The sequence below is a fragment of the Myotis daubentonii genome, chromosome 1, assembly GCF_963259705.1.
Source record: "Myotis daubentonii chromosome 1, mMyoDau2.1, whole genome shotgun sequence".
Lineage (NCBI taxonomy): Eukaryota > Metazoa > Chordata > Mammalia > Chiroptera > Vespertilionidae > Myotis > Myotis daubentonii.
Genome location: NC_081840.1, coordinates 92,349,990 through 92,368,465, shown reverse-complemented (window position 1 = coordinate 92,368,465; position 18,476 = coordinate 92,349,990). Strand labels below are relative to the sequence as shown.

The following is an 18,476-nucleotide window of genomic DNA, read 5'->3' as shown; positions in this document are numbered from 1 at the left end:
CATGAATTACTCCTCCTTTATCTGAAATTCAAATTCAACTGGATGTGCTGTATTTCAATTTGCTAAATCTGACAGCTACAATCTAGCCACCCAGAGCCTGCCGTTATAGTAGCAGCAGAAGGTGGCCTTGCATGATGCCGCCTCGTTAGTCTCAGCATTGTGGCAAATTAGCAGAAACTAAATCACATTGTGAATTCTGGCTGCAAGGACATTTGGGAGATAACTCTTAGATTTCATTATCTGTATATAGAAGACACGCAAAAATATGAAGGAACATATGAAAAGTAGACAATTCATCACAATAGCTACACAATAATTGAGTATTGCATTTGTAATTTGCTTTATATTTAGCAAATTCATGTATCTTGAACATCTGTCACTTTCCAGTCATTATAGGTATTTAAATATACCTATAGGTATTTTTAAATATCTTTAAACAAAAAAGAAACAATACTAAACAAAAAAGACAAGCTTCTCACAGAGCTTATATTCTAGTAAAGAAAAAAATACAATTAATACAACTACAAAAGTACAATTAATATAATTAACAAAAACCTGTAAATTACAGAAATGCATAAAATTGAAAGTATAAACTATCTATAATCCTACCATTCCTTCTTCCATCTTGACACACACAAAAAAGTAAAATTCTCCTTATCCTTTTCTCCCTCTGATTTTACTCACAGAGATGATCATTAGTAAAAACTGTGTGTAAATAAACTAAACTTAGTTCTACCATGGTGGGAAGTACAAAGGCTCAGTTGTCTGCTGAAGGGGTCAACACTCACAAAGCTAATTAGGAAAAGACAAAATCCAGACATCTCTTTCCTCTTCCCTTGGGGTCCTCAGGGCCTGATTCAGCTCCCATGTCTGGAAGTCACTTTCTGGTCCACATGCCCTCTCCATCCGCCTCCACCTGCAGCCTCTGCCTTCACCGCAGGGGACCTTCTCCTTCAGAGAAGACTGAGCCTGAATGGAGCACAGACAGGACAGAGCCAACCTTTTTCTGGAGAGTGCTGGTCAGTTTTCCTATGCCCGATGTTTATCTGTGATGCTAAAATAGCCTCAGTCCATCAGTGTGAGGATGCGGGGAGAGAAAGGACTAAAGGGGTGGCTCTCCCCGCCCACCCTCACCTTCTGTCTCACAGGCAGTGAAGTCTTAACTCCTTGAGCTGTGACTTCTTGATCCTGCATGTCTGACTCTGACAACATGACATGCTTTCCACCCATTTCCTCCCCAAAACTTTGCTCCAGCCCTGCCCCAAACCTGCTTCTTTACTTCCCCACTTCTGTATCGCTGTCCTGACACCAGTCTGCACGGAGGACCTTACTGTTCAACGCCCCTGCCCATGGGCCTTTGTGCTGCTCCGGACCCAGCTTCACTGCCCCTTCCTTGGTGTGAGGGCGCAGGGAGTGAGGCAGGGAAGGGAAAAGCTCACAAAGGGTGTGCATGGAGGTTATGGGGGGCGGGATAGGAAGGCCCCAGAGAGCCAGAAGCCAAGAAGTGCAGACCCAGGAAAGCAGGAGTGGTGACAAAGGGGAGCCAGGCAGGAAAGAAAGAAGCACTAATGCAAGGCAAGTTTTGGAGCTGGCTGCCATAAGTGCCAACTGATTGCTTCTCTCAGTACCAGTACGATCCTCCGGGAGGCTGTATAAACCACGTGTCTCAGGACAGTCCACCAACAGATGGGAGGGAGAAGAACCTACCTACTGGCTCCTTTCTCCCATCACCAAAGGGTCATATGACAGGGACTTCGGTCTGCTACACACCCACAGTGCACGTGGGTGGACACTGGGAGAATCCCACAGCAGACGCCTCAGCAGGAAGCGATGCCAAGGCAATAGGTGAGACAGCTGTGGCTGGGCCCGAGAGGAGGGGCTGTCTGTGGCTGCAGGAGGCTGGTCTGAATCTCTTCTGGGGCTGGGGCTGGGACTAAAGAGACAGGTAAGTGAGAGCAAGAGGACCTGAGCAGCTTATTAAATGTGTGCGTGCCTCACCAGTCTGAAGTACCCCTCTAAAGATGATGGGGGCCACATAGCTTGTCAGGAAAGTTTTCTGAAGAACGCGAAGCATCACCACATTGAAAATCCACTTTCCATTGTGAAAGTCTGGCGCGTCAAACTAAGATCAAATGAAGCTCGGTGGAAGAGGAGTTCTTTCCCAGAATGCCCGATCTCAGTGAACACAGGTCTCCGGGGAGCTGGAGAGGGAGGTACGGGGAGAATGAAATGAACAAGGAAAATAAACTGAGTGAAGCAAGTCTGAATGAGCTCAAAGTCAGAAGACCTTGTTACTATCAGTAAGATGAAGAAAGGGGTTCTCTGTTGGTTCACTCAACAGATAGCCTATAAAGCATTTTTAGCTGTTTTAACTTATTTTTACTTGTCACCTACTAAGAAGCACCAATTGCAAGTGCATGTTTACAAATTTACGTTAAAGTAGAGGGAATACCCCCAAGGAACCGTGTGCTCAGAATCTTATAGGTGCTGTTCTGGAAGGGAGGGAACGTTACAAAAAGGGGATGTATTTACCTGTTGGAAGAATGTGAGCGGTAGGAGAGATACCAGCCTGGATAGACATCACTTAAAGGAGGAGAGAGGAAATGTACACGACTTCAATTTCTTTATAGTCATCAGCTCTATATTTATTTTTTAATCTGTATACCATTGAATTTAATTGTGAGTAGATATTGAGAAAAAGGTTGACACTTTTTCTACAATCATGCAGTAATATTTCAAAAGGAATTATTTTAAAGAAAATATTTGAAGTGTTGATAATCTTTAAGAAACATTCCCATTTAAATTCTGCATCCAATGAAGAAATTCAATTATTGAGTTTTTCCAAATATGCATAAAATGATCTAAATGTTTTAAAATTAATATATAGCATAAATGTGTTGTTAAAATGCATAAAAGGGTTATAGAGAAGACGAAACATAATGAATACAATAATGAAGATAGTGCAACTTTGTTTTAAATAACAAATACATTTCAATTTCTGGTTTAACAGCTGTGTAAACTGCTACAGAAACCAGTCTCTATAATCATATCACTTGGCAAATTCTTGAAGATCAAGTGCTTGGTTATAGTCAGCCATAGCTTCCTCAATCGCACCCATTTTACCACGAACTTCTGCTCTCAGATTATATACCAGGGCATCATTAGGGTTCAAAGACAGAGCTGTAAAAGAAAAAAATGCAAGACGTGTTTTATGCTAATACTCAAAAGGTCTCAGTTTTTAAAATAAAAATCTTATAACAACTTTAGTATTACTTGTTTGAAAACATTTTCTTCATATGCACCTATTTAAATTTAAAACATTGAATCTTTCTTAGAAAATTAAATTGGGGAAACAGTACAATGTCTTTCTTTGAAAGGCTGCCAATGCTTGTGTATAGTTTCCCTAATAATTTTCTGCATCTAAACCGACCAATACTGCAAGTTATTACATAAAGGAACTCATATTGATTACGTTAAAGACATGGTATATAAAAACACTCATTTCTAATGTAAGTTTTTCTAGACCAATAAACCTGATAGGTTTGTTCTTTTATTATTTAAAAAACACATCAACCACTGTAATCTTACCCAAAACAGTACAAAAAATATACCTTTACTGAGGTCTTCCTCAGCTAATTCATATTGCTTTAAACAACAATAGAACTGTGCTCTGTTAAAAAACACGGCAGCCCAAAAGGGACAGCTTTCAACTACATTTGCAAAATCTTCTTTTGCTTCTTCATACTTCTTTAATATTGTATTTGCAATAGCTCGATTCATGGTAGCACATTCATTTTCTGGATCAAACTTTAAAGCCTTTGAGAAGTAGTCACTGGCCTATAAAATGTGAAGATATAGATAATCTGAATACAATTTAATTGGCAGCTATACAGGAATTTGAAGTATTTTTACTCTTAATATAAAATTAAGGCCAATGGCATTTCCAGGGGATACTGGAAGCATTTCATCCCAGATACAGATGATAAGAAGGTGCATTGTCTGTAGAGAATGCAAAAAACAGTAATAAAACTGGCCAACAGGTGGTCTGCTTTTTGTTATCACCCCAAGTAGGCAATTCTAGACAACATCAGTGATGAAGAATAGGAGACTTGACCATGCAATGCAGTACACAGATAATGTATTATAGAACTGCACAATTAAAACCTATGTAATCTTTTTAAAAAAAAAAAAATATATATATATATATATTATTGATTTTTTACAGAGAGGAAGGGAGAGAGATAGAGAATCAGAAACATCGATGTGAGAGAAACATCGATCAGCTGCCTCCTGCACATCTCCCACTGGGGATATGCCCGCAACCCAGGTACATGCCCTTGACCGGAATCGAACCTGGGACCTTTCAGTCCACAGGCCGACGCTCTATCCACTGAGCCAAACCGGTTTCAGCAAAACCTATGTAATCTTAACCACTGTCACCCCAATAAATGTAATAGTTTTAAAAAATAAATATTCTTCTCTATTAAAGTGAAATGTTTTACTACCCTACCCCCACCCTATAAATTCCAAATCCCTACACAGCACAAGAAAAAGGTAAAATATAAATTAGAAAATAAGGTCCCAATAAGAAGATAAAATATATTAGAAAATTAACACTTTTCATATAAAAGCAGAGTAAGAGCTAAAGAGATCACTTTTGAAAATAAGGTTCTAAACCATATTAAAAAGGGATTAAAAACTCGGTTATACTATGAAAATCCATAAGGAAGGATAAGAGAAGATAAACAACAGCTTGTCAAGAAGATCAAAGACTCTACGTTATTCATAACTCATCATCAAGCTGGAAGGACCCTTCAAAGTGTGGTCCATATACCGGTATTGGAGTCTTGATCAACAACAAATTAGAAATTAAAAAAAGAAAAAAAACAGGTCCTTTACCAATGGCTTGAGATGCTGATTAGACACCCTACCACTGAAGGTAAGAATCTCTTCTCTAACTGCATGATGGATGAAAATTTGGCTCCTACTTTAAACTTTCCTAAAGGAAAAGTCATTTTCCACAATAGAGCTTGCTCTCTCCAGTTCCTTACCACTTGATTTTTCCCCAACACCACAATCTGGCTTCCACCTACCTCCCCCTCTTCCATGAGTTTTGCTCTTGTTAAGGTGGAAGATGTCCTCAAGCCCAGTGGACATTTTCTAGTTATTTTCTTCCATGACATTTGTGTGGCATGAACATTCTTGAACTCTCCTTCCTTCTTAAAACTTTCTCTGTCCTTGAATCAGGGTGCCTCCCTGTTTTTCTCCGACCTCTCTCATCATTTTCTATCAGTGTCCTTCACAGAACTATTTTTCTCTGTTTCTCAGGGATTTTTCCCCTCAGTTCACTTCTATCATTGGTGAAAGGAAATCCTGATAGCATGGTCAGGAGCTCAGACCATGGAGCCAGATTTCTAGGTTCAAATCCTGGCTCTATTACTTATCTCTGCTTTGGGGTAACTAAAGCTCTCTTTTCCTCAACTGTTCTCATCTGTAAAATGAAGGTAACAAATAGAAATCTATGTCCAGTGCTGCTATGAGGGTTAAGTGAGCTAATAGTCAAGTATGGAGAATGATATGTAGAATCTAGTAAGGACTAAATTATTATTGATACTAGAGGCCCAGTGCATGAAATTCATGCATGAGTAGGATTCCTAGGCCTGGCCTGCAATCAGGGCCGATCAGGGCCTTCCTTCCCCAGCTGCTGGCTGCTGGCCAGGGCCTTCCTTCATTCCGTGCCGCCCCCTGGTGGTCAGTGCACATCATAGAGAGTGACAGAACTCTTAGTCTCCCAGTTGAACTCCCGAGGGGACACTTTGCATATTAGCCTTTTATATATATACTAGAGGCCCGGTGCACAAAAATTTGTGCACTCGGGGAGGGAGGGGGGGGTCCCTCAGCCCGGCCTGTGCCCTCTCCCAGTCTGGGAACCCTCGGGAGATAACGACCTGCTGGCTTAGGCCTGCTCCCGGGTGGCAGAGGGCAGGCCCAATCCCTAGGTGCAGCCCCTGGTCGGGCTCAGAGCAGGGCCATTTGGGGAGTTGGGGCACCGCCCCATGTCATGCACAGAGCAGGGAGGATCAGGAGGTTGCAATGCCACCCTCAGTCACACTCAGGGTAGGGCCGATTGGGGGATTGGGGCACCGCCCCCTGTCACACTCAAGGCAGGGTCGATGGGGAGGTTGTGGAGCAACCCCCTGTCACGCACAGAGCAGGGCCAATCAGGGGGTTGGGGCGCTGGCCCCTGTCACTCACAGAGCAGAGCCCATCAGAGGGGTTGGGGCGCTGCCACTCTCACACTCAGGGCAGGGCCGAAGGGGAGGTTATGGCTCTACCCCGTCACACACAGAGCAGGACCCGTTGGGGGGGGGGGCGGGGGAGGAGGGGGTTGGGGCACCGCACCCTGTCACACACAGAGCCGCAGAGTGATCAGGGGGTTGGGGCACTGCACCCTGTCACACACAGAGCTGCAGAGCGATCAGGGGGTTGGGCAGCTCCCCCCTATCAGGCACAGAGCAGGGCTGATCAGGGGGTTGGGGCGCCTTCCCCTGTCCCAAACAGAGCAGGGCGGATAGGGAGGTTGTGGCCCCGCCCCCTGTCGCACACAGAGCCGCAGGGCGATCAGGGGGTTCAGGGGGTTTGGGCACTGCCCCGTCACACTGATGCCGGTGCCGGGAGGCCTCGCGGCTCCGCTGATCCCCGTGCACTGGGTGTGTGTGTGGGGGGGTGTCCCTCAGCCCAGCCTGCCCCCTCTCACATACTGGGAGCCCTCAGGCGTTGACCCCCATCACCCTCCAATCGCAGGATCGGCCCCTTGCCCAGGCCTGATGCCTCTGGCCTAGGCGTTCGACCCGGGCAGCGGGGACCCGCAGCTGCAGCGGCCCCAGGATCGTGGGCTTCGCTTTAGGCCCAGGCAAAGGACCCCTAGCTCCTGGGACTACCAGCTTCAACCGTGCCCAGCGCCCATCGCTGGCTCCACCCCTACTTCCTGCTATCACTGGCCAGGGCGGAAAAGGCACCTGATTCTCTGATCATGGCTGGGGGGCAGGGCAAAGGCGGCCCAGGGCCACCTTTGCCCTGCCCCCCAGCTCTTAGCTCCCCCCTGGGTTTCTGATCACTGTCAGTGGCAGGGGGCTTCTTCCTGCTTTCCCTTTGGCCTCCCTGCATTGTGCCTACGTATGCAAATTAACCGCCATCTTGTTGGCAGTTAACTGCCATCTCAGTTGGCAGTTAATTTGCATATAGCCCTGATTAGCCAATGAAAAGGGTAGCTCGTACGCCAATTACCATTTTTCTCTTTTATTAGTGTTGACTAGAGGCCCGGTGCACAAAAATTTGTGCACTCAGGGGGTCTCTCAGCCCGGCCTGTGCCCTCTTGCAGTGTGGGACCCCTCGGAGGATGTCCACTCCAGTGGGACCCTTACCCCATGGAGGTTTGGCCAGCCTGGGTGAGGGGCTGATGGCTATTTTCAGGCTCGCCACACCCTCTTTAGGGTGGGGGGTCCCCACTGGGGTTCCTGGCCAGTCTGGGTGAGGGGCTGAGGGCTGTTTTCAGGCTGGCCAAGCACCCTGGTGACATAAGCTCCCAGCCTCTCCTTTTTTTCATTTTTTCTTTTTTTTTTTTTTTTTATAAAAATATATTTTATTGATTTTTTACAGAGAGGAAGGGAGAGAGATAGAGAGTTAGAAACATCGATGAGAGAGAAACATCGATCAGCTGCCTCCTGCACATCTCCCACTGGGGATATGCCCGTAACCCAGGTACATGCCCTTGACTGGAATCGAACCTGGAACCTCTCAGTCCGCAGGCCGACGCTCTATCCACTGAGCCAAACCGGTTTCGGCTCTTTTTTTCTTTTTTATTCAGGGATTTATTTACCTTCTATAATTGAAACTTTATTGCCTTTAGTGGAGGCCTGGGGAAAGCTTGGATTCCTCCATCACCAGGGGCAACCCACTCCTGTTTGCTCCAGCTCAGTGGCCATGGCTGGCTGAAAGCAGGTATCTGAGGTTTGTTTACCTTCTATAATTGAAACTTTGTTGCTTTCAGTGGAGCTCAGACCCGGGCTGCGGCAGGCAGGGAACCTTGGCTTCCTCCATCACTGGAGCATGCAAGCCTCCTGCTCACTCCAGCTCCGTGGCTGCCGGCTGCCATCTTGGTTGGGTTAATTTGCATATAGTTGCTCTGATTGGCTGGTGGGCCTGGCTTAAGGCATAGCGAGAGTACGGTCAATTTGCATGTTTGTCTTTTATTAGTATAGGACTAGAGGCTCGGTGCACAAAATTTGTGCATAGGTAAGGTTCCTAGGCCTGGCTAGCGATCAGGGCAGATTGGGGCCTTCTGGCTGCTGGCCGGCACCTCTCTTTGCCAGCTGCTGGCCAGGGTCTCCCTTCCCTGGCTGCAGCTTTCCTTCCTTCCGCCTTGCCCCCTGGTGATCAGCGTACACCATAGCGAGCGATCAAACTCCCAAAGGGACACTTTGCATATTAGCCTTTTATATAGATAGATAGATAACATTTTTCCCAGTGTCTATAATGAAGATACATCATAGTCTTCAGGCAATACTCCATGAAATTTGGCTGCCTATGACTTTTGAGAGGCAAGTAGATCAAGATTTTGTAACCCATCTCATCCCAGAATGGCAACTCTTCTATGCTGCAGTTAAGTGCAATTGAGGATGTTAAGATGGCAACAGATCTGGCCACCTGTGAAGAGCTTAAAGAGAGTTTACTCCTGAACAGAAAGCTGGACTCACAATCATCAGAAATTATGCAAGGGAACAACTCTGAGCAGGGATAAAACTTCCTTCAAAAAGCAACTTAGGCCCTGGCCTGTGTTACAGTGTCAGCCCACACACCAAAAGGTCTCAGGTTCCATTCCCAGTCAAGGCATGTGCAGGAGGCAACCAATCTATGTGTCTCTCTTGAATCAATGTTTCTCCTGCCCACCCCCTTCTCTCTCTTCTACTCTCTCTGAAAATAAATGGCAAAAATATCCTCAGGTGAGGATTAACAACAACAACAAAAGCAATTTAGGCTTCACCCTAATTCACTGATAGATGATTAATAAAGGTGACACAGTTGTACATCACCAAAGCAGGACTTCAGTCAGGAAGGAATAAATGCCTGCCACAGCTAAAAATAATAGAATTTAGTAAAACACAATATGTACATAACTTTGAACAATCTACCTTTCTATTAAAATTTCCAAAATATATTATTTAAAAATAGAGGCCTGGTGCATGAATCTGTGCACATTGAAAGGAAATTAATTGGAAGAAATATTTTAGAGGCCCAGGAGGGACTGCAGGAGGTTGGCTCCAGGGCGTGCCCAGCCCATCTTGCCCAGTCCCCATCAGGGCCAATCAGGGTTGGCCATCCAGGAAGGAACCACAGGAGGTTGGCCGGCTGGGGAGAGACTGTGGGAGGGCTCCAGATCATGTCCGGCCCATCTCACCCAGTCTCAATTGGCCGGACCCCAGCAACAAGCTAACCTACCAGTCAGAGTGTCTGCCCCTAGGTGGCCAGTACGTGTCTTAACGGCTGGTGGAGCAGTCAACTGAATGGTTGACCAATCAGGCAGACACTCAGCATAGTAGGCTTTTATATAGAGAGATATGAAAGCCTATACATTCAAATAGGACTTTTGAAGTATAAAAATATTAACTATGAATCAGAGGCCAAAAACACCAACCACAATGGATGGCCTTGATTTTTTAACAATTGTTCTAATGCCCTTATAACTGTAATTAATTAGAAAGCAGATCCAATTATTTTTTAAGGTCACCTGTAGTTCATGATGCATACACATAGCTCATCCAAAAGTGGTTTAAAAGCATTAAGTCACTAATTAATGATTAAAGTTGTCAAAATGCATACATGTTTTAACCCTCTAGAGATTATTTGCTCTGTTGAAGGACCCTTTCTCCTGACCATAAATCTTTCCAGTCAGAAACAAAGGTAAGAGGCCTGGAGCATAGTAATATAGCTGAATGATTATATTAAAAAGTCTGCTTGTCTTTAATAAAGCCCAATCATCCAATACATCAAGACAGAGGGCAACATACATTTTAGATAAAATATTTGCCCAGCAAATGTATCCCCCAGTTTTTAAGAAAGAGCCATATTAAAAAATATTTATCAAACTACACTTCAGATCTAACTGAAAAGTGTCATACATGATGCCCAGAATTATTAATGACAAATATGTTTAAAATGTAAAGGTCTCCTTCTCATGTGGATCTTAAACATTTAAGGTAACAGAAAATTGCTCTGGGCATTTTAGTGGTCTTCGTCTCATTAACTAACTCCATGGTGCAAAGAAACATTGTTAGGACCTAGCCAGAGAGTGGTCTGAGTTTGATGAAGTTTAAATCAATTGACTCTGGCTTGTCAGCCTAGGGAAATATTAGCTGCCCAGCTGTCCACTGAGATCTCAGCTACAAGTCTCATTCATGCCTTAAAGAATTAGACTTTTAACAATTCTCTGTCCAAGCACCTAGATTCACCACTGAGGTCAACCAGGCTCATCACAGGGATCAGCAAGCTGTTCAGGGTCATGCTCTAACTTGGGAAGAATAAGAGCTAAACCAAGGCAATGTCAGAAGACACAGAATGAAAGGGATAAGTCTTGGGAGCAAGGGGGAGCAAAACTGACCGGATTAGATTAAGGAGAAGAGGAAGAGAAAGCCATGGTTGACGCTGGTGTTTTTACTAGGGTGACTTTAAATTGAGAGAAGATTTATATGAAGAACCACTGGACGGAGGGTAGAGGATATAGAAATTCTGTTTTGGCCCTAATGCACTTGTAAAATATCCAGATTTAGCAACTGGTGATAAATATGGGTTAGGAGCTCAGAAGAAAGGTGGAGGCTGACATGCAGTCTAAACCACGGGTACAGACAAGCTTTCTGAGTAAGGAAATCTAGGGAGAAAAAGAAGGGTTTTGATTCCTGGCCCTACAAGTTTACAATCTAATTGGAGTGAGTAGATAAGAGATCAACATACAGAAACAAGTGTGGAGTGACACAAAGTAGCATTGAATCTGTATAGAAAGAATTGTATACAAATCAGCAGAGTCAAGATCTCATTTTAAATTCATGACCATAAACCTCAAATGACAGCTTAATGTTGTCTGATAACAATGGATGGTGCCAGATGCGGGGATTGCTTCTTAAATTATATAAATGTCTAACCATTATGCTATACACCTACAGCTAATAAAAATATTGTCATCTGTAATTGAAGAAATTTTAAAGAGAAAAAAAAGAATTGTGCACTGAAAGACAAAAAGAGAACTTAATCTTTTCTGCTGCACTTCCCTAGTGTGAACACCCTACCACTCTCTAACACAAGCATTTCACATTTTCTCTACCAAACTCCTAGCCACCCCATTTCTCTTTTTAACTGTCCACCCGCAACTGCCAACTGATGCTTGTATTTAATGGAGGAAATATAACCAGTAGGAATGCCTACTATCAATATTTACCAAACTATATTCAGCTGTGCCCTCTCTGCCTTCCCTTATGACATAATGCGTCATGCATCCTGCTCCAAGCAAAGGCTACCCCTGCAACTTCCAAACTCTAACCCCATCAAATTCTCAAAGGTTTTGATCCTAATTGTCCCTGCCACTCTCTCCTGCATCAATAACTTCTACCTTTATCCTAAAGTCTACATCAGTGGTCGGCAAACTCATTAGTCAACAGAGCCAAATATCAACAGTACAATGATTGAAATTTCTTTTGAGAGCCAAATTTTTTAGACTTAAAACTATATAGGTAAGTACATTGTTATTAACTTAATTAGGGTTCTCCTAAGGCTTAGGAAGAGCCACACTCAATGGGCCAAAGAGCCGCATGTGGCTCGCGAGCCGCAGTTTGCCAACCACGGTCCTAGACCCTTCTCGTTATTATAGAAGCATGAATCAATTAGCCCTCATCTGAAAAACAACAACAACACTTCTTAACCCACTCTAGCTACTACTCCCATTTCACTACTCTTCACAGAAGAATGTCTTGAACCAGCGGAATGGTCCCTAATTCTTCACCTCACGTTTTCTCCCCAACCCTTCCCACTCAAGCCTCTGCTGCACTGCTGTTCCAACAGTGTTCTTGCCAAAGTCCTCAGTGATCTCTTCCATCCTCCTTGTCCTTGACACCTCAGCAGCATTTGACACAGGACACTTTTCCCTTCTCAGAACACTTATGCTTGAGAGTGATATGCTCTCCTGCTCATCCTGGCTGGATGCTCCTGCCTCAGTCTACTTTCCGGCCTCTCCTTTCCGCTTCATTTCTAAACATTGGTGCTACCCAGGACTTGCTCCTTAAACCCTTTCTCTCCATCTATACTAGTTACCAGGTAATCTTATATAGTCTCACAGATATGCTAATACTGGTGTAATAATGCTTATGTGAGACTGTATTAGGCATATATCACTTCAAATATCTTCTTATTTATTTTATATTTCTCCCTCCAATAAAATGTAAGCTAGATCATAAGAGAATCCTTTTATACCTTGTTTACTTCTGTATCCTCAGGGCATTTATAAATGCCTATCACATGGCAGGTACATCATAAATATGTGGAGATTGAAAGAAGCTAAGTGGAAACAGGAAATATTTGGTGAATTTTTTCAGTGAAATATAGATAAGAACCATAGCCTCTTCACACATGAAAGCCTCAAAGTTTGTTTTATTAAGAAGTGTGGTGAGTGCTAGCCGGTTTGGCTTAGTGGAAAGAGCATCAGCCTGTGGAGTGAAGGGTCCCAGGTTCAATTCTGGTCAAGGGTACATGCCTGGGTTGCAGGCTCAATCACCAGTAGGGGGCGTGCAGAAGGCAGCCAATAAATGACTCTCATCATTGATGTTTCTATCTCTCTCACTCCCTCTCCCATCCTCTCTGAAAGCAATAAAAATATATTTTTTTAAAAAAGAAATGTGGTGACGGTTTTGAGTGGTGAAGGAGAATATAAAGGTGACAGGTCTCAAAAAATGCAGGCAATAAAAACAACTTTTTAAATGAGTGCATTATTGTAGAAGGCAAGGGCTGTGAAAAGCTCAGAGAAACACAGACCTTGTGATAGCCTTCCAAACCGAGATAGGCTATTTCCCACAAGAACCTCTGCTGCTAGAAAAGGAAAATAATTTTTACATTCAAATATGAGTAACAGAAAAGTAATTCACCTGCCTTCATGGCAAAAACAACCATGAAAGTAATTTAATTTTTTGAAAGTAAAAACTCACCAGAAAAAAAGTACTGCTACAGTCTAGATTAAAGATTATAACGTAGCATTTCAAAATGAACTAGAAAAAATTCATTATAAAAGCAATTCCATTTAAGAAAGAAGTAATTCAGAAACAAAGGATCTCAGAAAAGTTATGGCCAATAAGGTCTGACATGGAAATATGGAACTACAAAAACAAACAAACAAACAAACAAACGAAAATCTAAAGAGAACTTGAATTCTAAGGTCTACAAGGGGACAATAAATATCTCAAAAAACACAGTGAAGAAGGCAACAAACATGAAAAAGAAATTAAGAGGTTTAAGAAATGAGAAAAACACTTGATATATAGAAGCTAAAGGACAGAAGATAGAGTTGCCCAATGAAGAAAATCAAAACCACGAAACAGAAAAAATATTTTTCACTGAATTCAACAAAACTTTTCTGAAATCTACAGATTGAAACCACATACTGTGTGCTTATTAACTTTGACACCAATGGTCAACTCTAAGGCGTGCATTGTTGAAACTTTTCATTAAAAACATTTGGTTATCCTAACCAAAAAAAAAAAAAAAAGTCACAAATAACAAAAATGGAATTGTATTCAGCTTCTTGACATCAACCTACAATATCAGAAAACAGTGAAACAACACAAGATACTCAAGGGAAAAAATAGAGGCCAAGGGTTTTAAACCCAGACATGTCTCCTTAAGATATAAAGGCTAGAGGCAAACAGTGATGAACATGAAAACATCCAAGGAATATTGTTCGCATGAGCCCTTTCTCAGGACTCCATTAAGGGACCAATTTCAGACAACCAAGAAATAATTGGTTGGGATGGCAACTGGCAAAAAATCTGGTAATGTGAATTGAACATACTTAACTGGAGAACTAAGATGAAAATTTGAAATAAGAGTAACAAAATAATATGCAAATATTAAATCCCTTGGGAGTATAGGAATTATGAAACTCACAAGAATATGGGATAACAGTGACAGTGGATAGTAAGCTGATACAATAAACTCAAGCATATTTAAGAATACAAATAGAAAACAAATTTAAAAGAGAATACTTTAAGTAAAATTGAATAATAGATGAGAGGGAGAGTAATTTATTGTTGTTCATAGTAGAGAAACTAAAAATACAAGGAAATTAGGGTACTATTTCTAAAAACTACTATTATAAAGGCAGCCACTAGGACAAACCTGTAAATTTTCTCAATATCAGAAAAACTGAAAAAAATTAAACAGACCACAGAACAAAATTCTTCTAAAATACATGAAAGCAGAAATAACAGAACAAAAACAAACATACTGATTATGCCAAAATGAAAATGGGCTTAACCCACCTATTAAAAGATAATTACATTCAAATTGGCTTTTTTTTCTTTTTTAAAAATAATTCCTTATTGTTGAAAGTATTACGTAAGTATCCCTTTGCCCCCATTAACCCTGTTCAGCCCGCCCCCAAGCAAAATGCAACTCTATGTTACACAAAAGAGACACATCTTTTTTTTTTTTTTTAAATATATTTTATTGATTTTTTACAGAGAGGAAGGGAGAGAGATAGAGAGTTAGAAACATCGATGAGAGAGAAACATCGATCAGCTGCCTCCTGCACATCTCCTACTGGGGATGTGCCAGCAACCCAGGTACATGCCCTTGACTGGAATTGAACCGGGGAGTTTTCAGTCCGCAGGCCGACGCTCTGTCCACTGAGCCAAACCGGTTTCGGCAAGAAACACATCTTAAACAAAAAATTCTAAATGTTGAAAATAAAAGGAAGGACAAAGAAATACCAGGCAAAAGCAAACCAAATGGAATCAGAGGTCAGATCTGATTTATTCTAAAGAGCTTTAAAAAACAAAGAAGGACATTTATAATGCTGAAGGTTACAATATATATTGCATATATAATATGTATTAATATCTATACAAGAAATAATGCAGCAGCAATTTTCATAAAGCATAAATTACAAGAAATATCAAAAACTATATAGAACCAAACCAAAAAACCTTTCTCAGTCCAAGGTCAACCAAATGAAAAAAAGAGAAGAATGGATATTGACTAATTAAAAATATAATTAATAAGGTATATCTTATACTTCTTTGAAAAGAACCCTTTAATGTTTTCGAATATTTGCCGTATATTAGACCACATTAAAAAACTCAATAAGAACCCAAACTAGAAAATATAAAAGTCTGTCTATATGGACATTTCAAATGCCTTATTAATTTATTATTGAGTCAAAGGGGAAATAAAATTACAAGTGCAAAATTTTGGGAAAACAAAAATTAAAACTTCAAAGACCAAAATATGTAGGATACTGCTAAAAGCAGTACTTGGAGAAAAGCCATAACCATAATAATTTATTACAATAGAAATGAAAAGGTGACAATAAATGATTAGCTTCTGACTCAAAAAGATATAGAATGGATAGCAAGACACTTTGGTAAGTCCAAAATAATGTTTGCTGGACAAATGTTGAATGGATGGTTATAATGAGGGAAATAAATCCAGAGAGGTTAAACATTTAATTAATTATAAACATTCTTACGAAGGACATTTGTTTAAAAAAGAACTAATGAATGATTAGCCTAGGATATAAGGACTAAATTTTAAAACTATATATAACAAAAAAAGCATTTAATGTAAAAAGAAAATGTTAAGGAAAACTCACATTACCTGGGAAAACTGCCTGTGGTGAAAGTAGATATTTCCTGCATTAAAGTAAGCCAGTGCGTATGTAGGGTTTAAAGAAATTGCTGCTTGATAGTCTCTCATTGCATTTTGTTGCTGGCCCATAAACTCATGAATCACACCACGATTTGTTAAGAATTCTGCTGTAATATTGATCTGCAATTTAATAGTATGAGTGTTTAGCATCTGAGAATAGTATTTATCTCTGATTTCATATCTGCAAAAAAGAACGTTATGAAATCTACTTGTAGGAAGCTAGTAACTTTATAGTTCAGATGAAGCCCTATTAGAGCAAATATTTTGTGAGAGGTCTCAGTATGAAGTTGGTTCAATGTCAACACTTTGTTGATTTTGGTTATAATAAAATAAATAATCTTAGTGCTTTACTCAGTTCCTTTCCAAAGAACATGGGGGAAAGCTTATCTGCTTAGCTCTGTTAAAGCTGGAAAAGAAATTAAATAGTTAACATGTTTATTTGTTCTAAGCAGCAGCAATGATCTTTCAGGTCTTCCCTTTTTCTCACCTCAAAGATTACAACATCTACCCGAAGCAACAGAAACAGAATCCAAAAATCTAGAAAATAAAGAGGAAGATTTTCTTTCATTGTATATAAAACCTGAGGTATTTATTTGCCTTTTCACTACAGAAGAACCTGGGGAATTACATTATTCTTCCTGTAGTTCCTTCAAACCCAGAATATTATTTTTTTTGCATTCATTTTTTATTACAAAATAATATTGCCGCCATAAAACTATAAATTGCATTTACTGAGAGAATCAACATTTACCAGGATTTTTTTTTTTAATTTTAAATGTATTCAGGTTATAGAACTTGCAAGCCATAATAATTCTTTAGGAATCTCTTGGAACAAAATACATATATTATTTTCTCTACAAATCACTTTAAAACGTAACAGAATATTTTACTTAACCCTATTCATTGATGGTGTTAATTTATGCTAATTATAACACAATCTAAGTGGATTTTTACCTTAATGGCAATGTTAATATCCTGTATTGCAGCAAAGTTATTACCCATCTGAAGACAGACCACAGCTCTTCCTTCATAGGCTAGGTAGCTCTTTGGATCAACTTCTATGGCAATGGTAAAGTGGTTCCAAGCTTTCTGGAATTTTTCTTGGGCCTAAAATAATTTTCCATTTACATGAAGTAGGAAATTATCCATAACATGACAAATATTTGATTCTAACTTAATCAAATAAAACCTTTAGAAAGCATATATTTATACAGTGCTAAATGTAAGATATTTTAAACAAAAAGTAGGCTATAATTACCTCTGAGTATTTACACCGAATTTTTAATTAATTAAAATAAATCTAATAGAGTCATTTCATACCAATCTTGGACAACATAAAATCACAGCCACCATGTGAAACACATATGCTTTGGACAATCACCACAAAATTGAGCTCTGCATACACAGGCAGAAATTGTATTTATTTGCTTGGCATTGGATCTCTGGTTATGCATAATATACATAATAAAATAAATATGTGTTGAATAAATAAATGCATAAACTACTGGTGTAAAACCTATTTTGATAAATTGTACAAGCACCTGGAATTTTAGGATCACTATACATATTCCATGGAAAATGCATGCAAATCTATGAAGCATCTATTTATACTAACCTTAGTGACAACTGGAAAACAAGAAAAAAGGTCAGGAGAGGGATGTTGTGCATAGAATGGTGTCAGAATATTTCCTAGAGAAGACCAACTGGCAACTAAATACCTCCCTGCGGGAAGGCAGTGAGTTGATGAATTCAACATGGTCCAGGGCCTGTCCCTTACAAGTATTCCCATGAGCTCAAACACCCACTGGCCCGAATCTCAGAAGCTGACTCACATTAACCAAGATGAGCCCAGTGACTCTTGCATAAAACTAATAAGGCATATAACTAGTCAGATATAACTAATAAGACACTGTTCTTTAACCAGCAAATCTTCTCCCTCTTGGCAAATTATGTGAAATTCACCACAACCATTACAAATTCATTTCATAACAAGGAATCAGGCAAACTGAGATTAAGTTATTAGAATATTAAGCTGCAAACAGCCTCACAGTAGGATTATATCTGTCATCAGCTCCTGACAACATCTGTTTTGCTCACTTCCATAACTCTAGTGCTAAGCACACAGTAAGGAAAACTGTATTTACTGAACAAATGATCACTGTCCCCTGAGGAGGATTTGAACTCTCCTTCAGTCCTTCCTTTCCAGATTCAATCCTTCCTCAGACTAATGTTTTCTTTAATCCTTTTCCATGTTGATCTGCATCCAGTGACATCTTCATAAAACATGAATCGAATGTTACTGCTCTAGTTAGTGATACTCACATTTTTAATTTACTGGCAAGGCCTTCGCCTCCAGTTATTATTCAATTCTCTAGTCTCACCTCACATCACTCCCCACAATCCCTAACATTCCATTCCCTGTGCCCTCCAACTCTTTCGCTATCCTAACACTGTGTCCTACCCCCAACTCCTATGCCTGATTAATTACTAGTATTTCACACTTCAATTTAAATGTT

At 40.6% G+C, this 18,476-nt stretch overlaps 1 protein-coding gene across 1 annotated transcript in view; it reads right to left on the bottom strand.

Moving 5' to 3' along the window:
• Window positions 1-2,863: 2,863 nt before the first annotated feature.
• The window catches only part of LOC132241990 (tetratricopeptide repeat protein 6-like), a 49,925-nt gene continuing 34,312 nt past the window's right edge, over window positions 2,864-18,476 (bottom strand). Inside the window, exons 8-11 of the mRNA XM_059710939.1 lie at window positions 16,915-17,067; window positions 15,910-16,080; window positions 3,612-3,837; window positions 2,864-3,180 (exon numbers count right to left, since the gene is read on the bottom strand). Coding sequence (XP_059566922.1) covers window positions 3,050-3,180; window positions 3,612-3,837; window positions 15,910-16,080; window positions 16,915-17,067 — 681 coding nt within the window. The 3' untranslated portion in view covers window positions 2,864-3,049. The remainder of the gene's footprint in view (window positions 3,181-3,611; window positions 3,838-15,909; window positions 16,081-16,914; window positions 17,068-18,476) is intronic.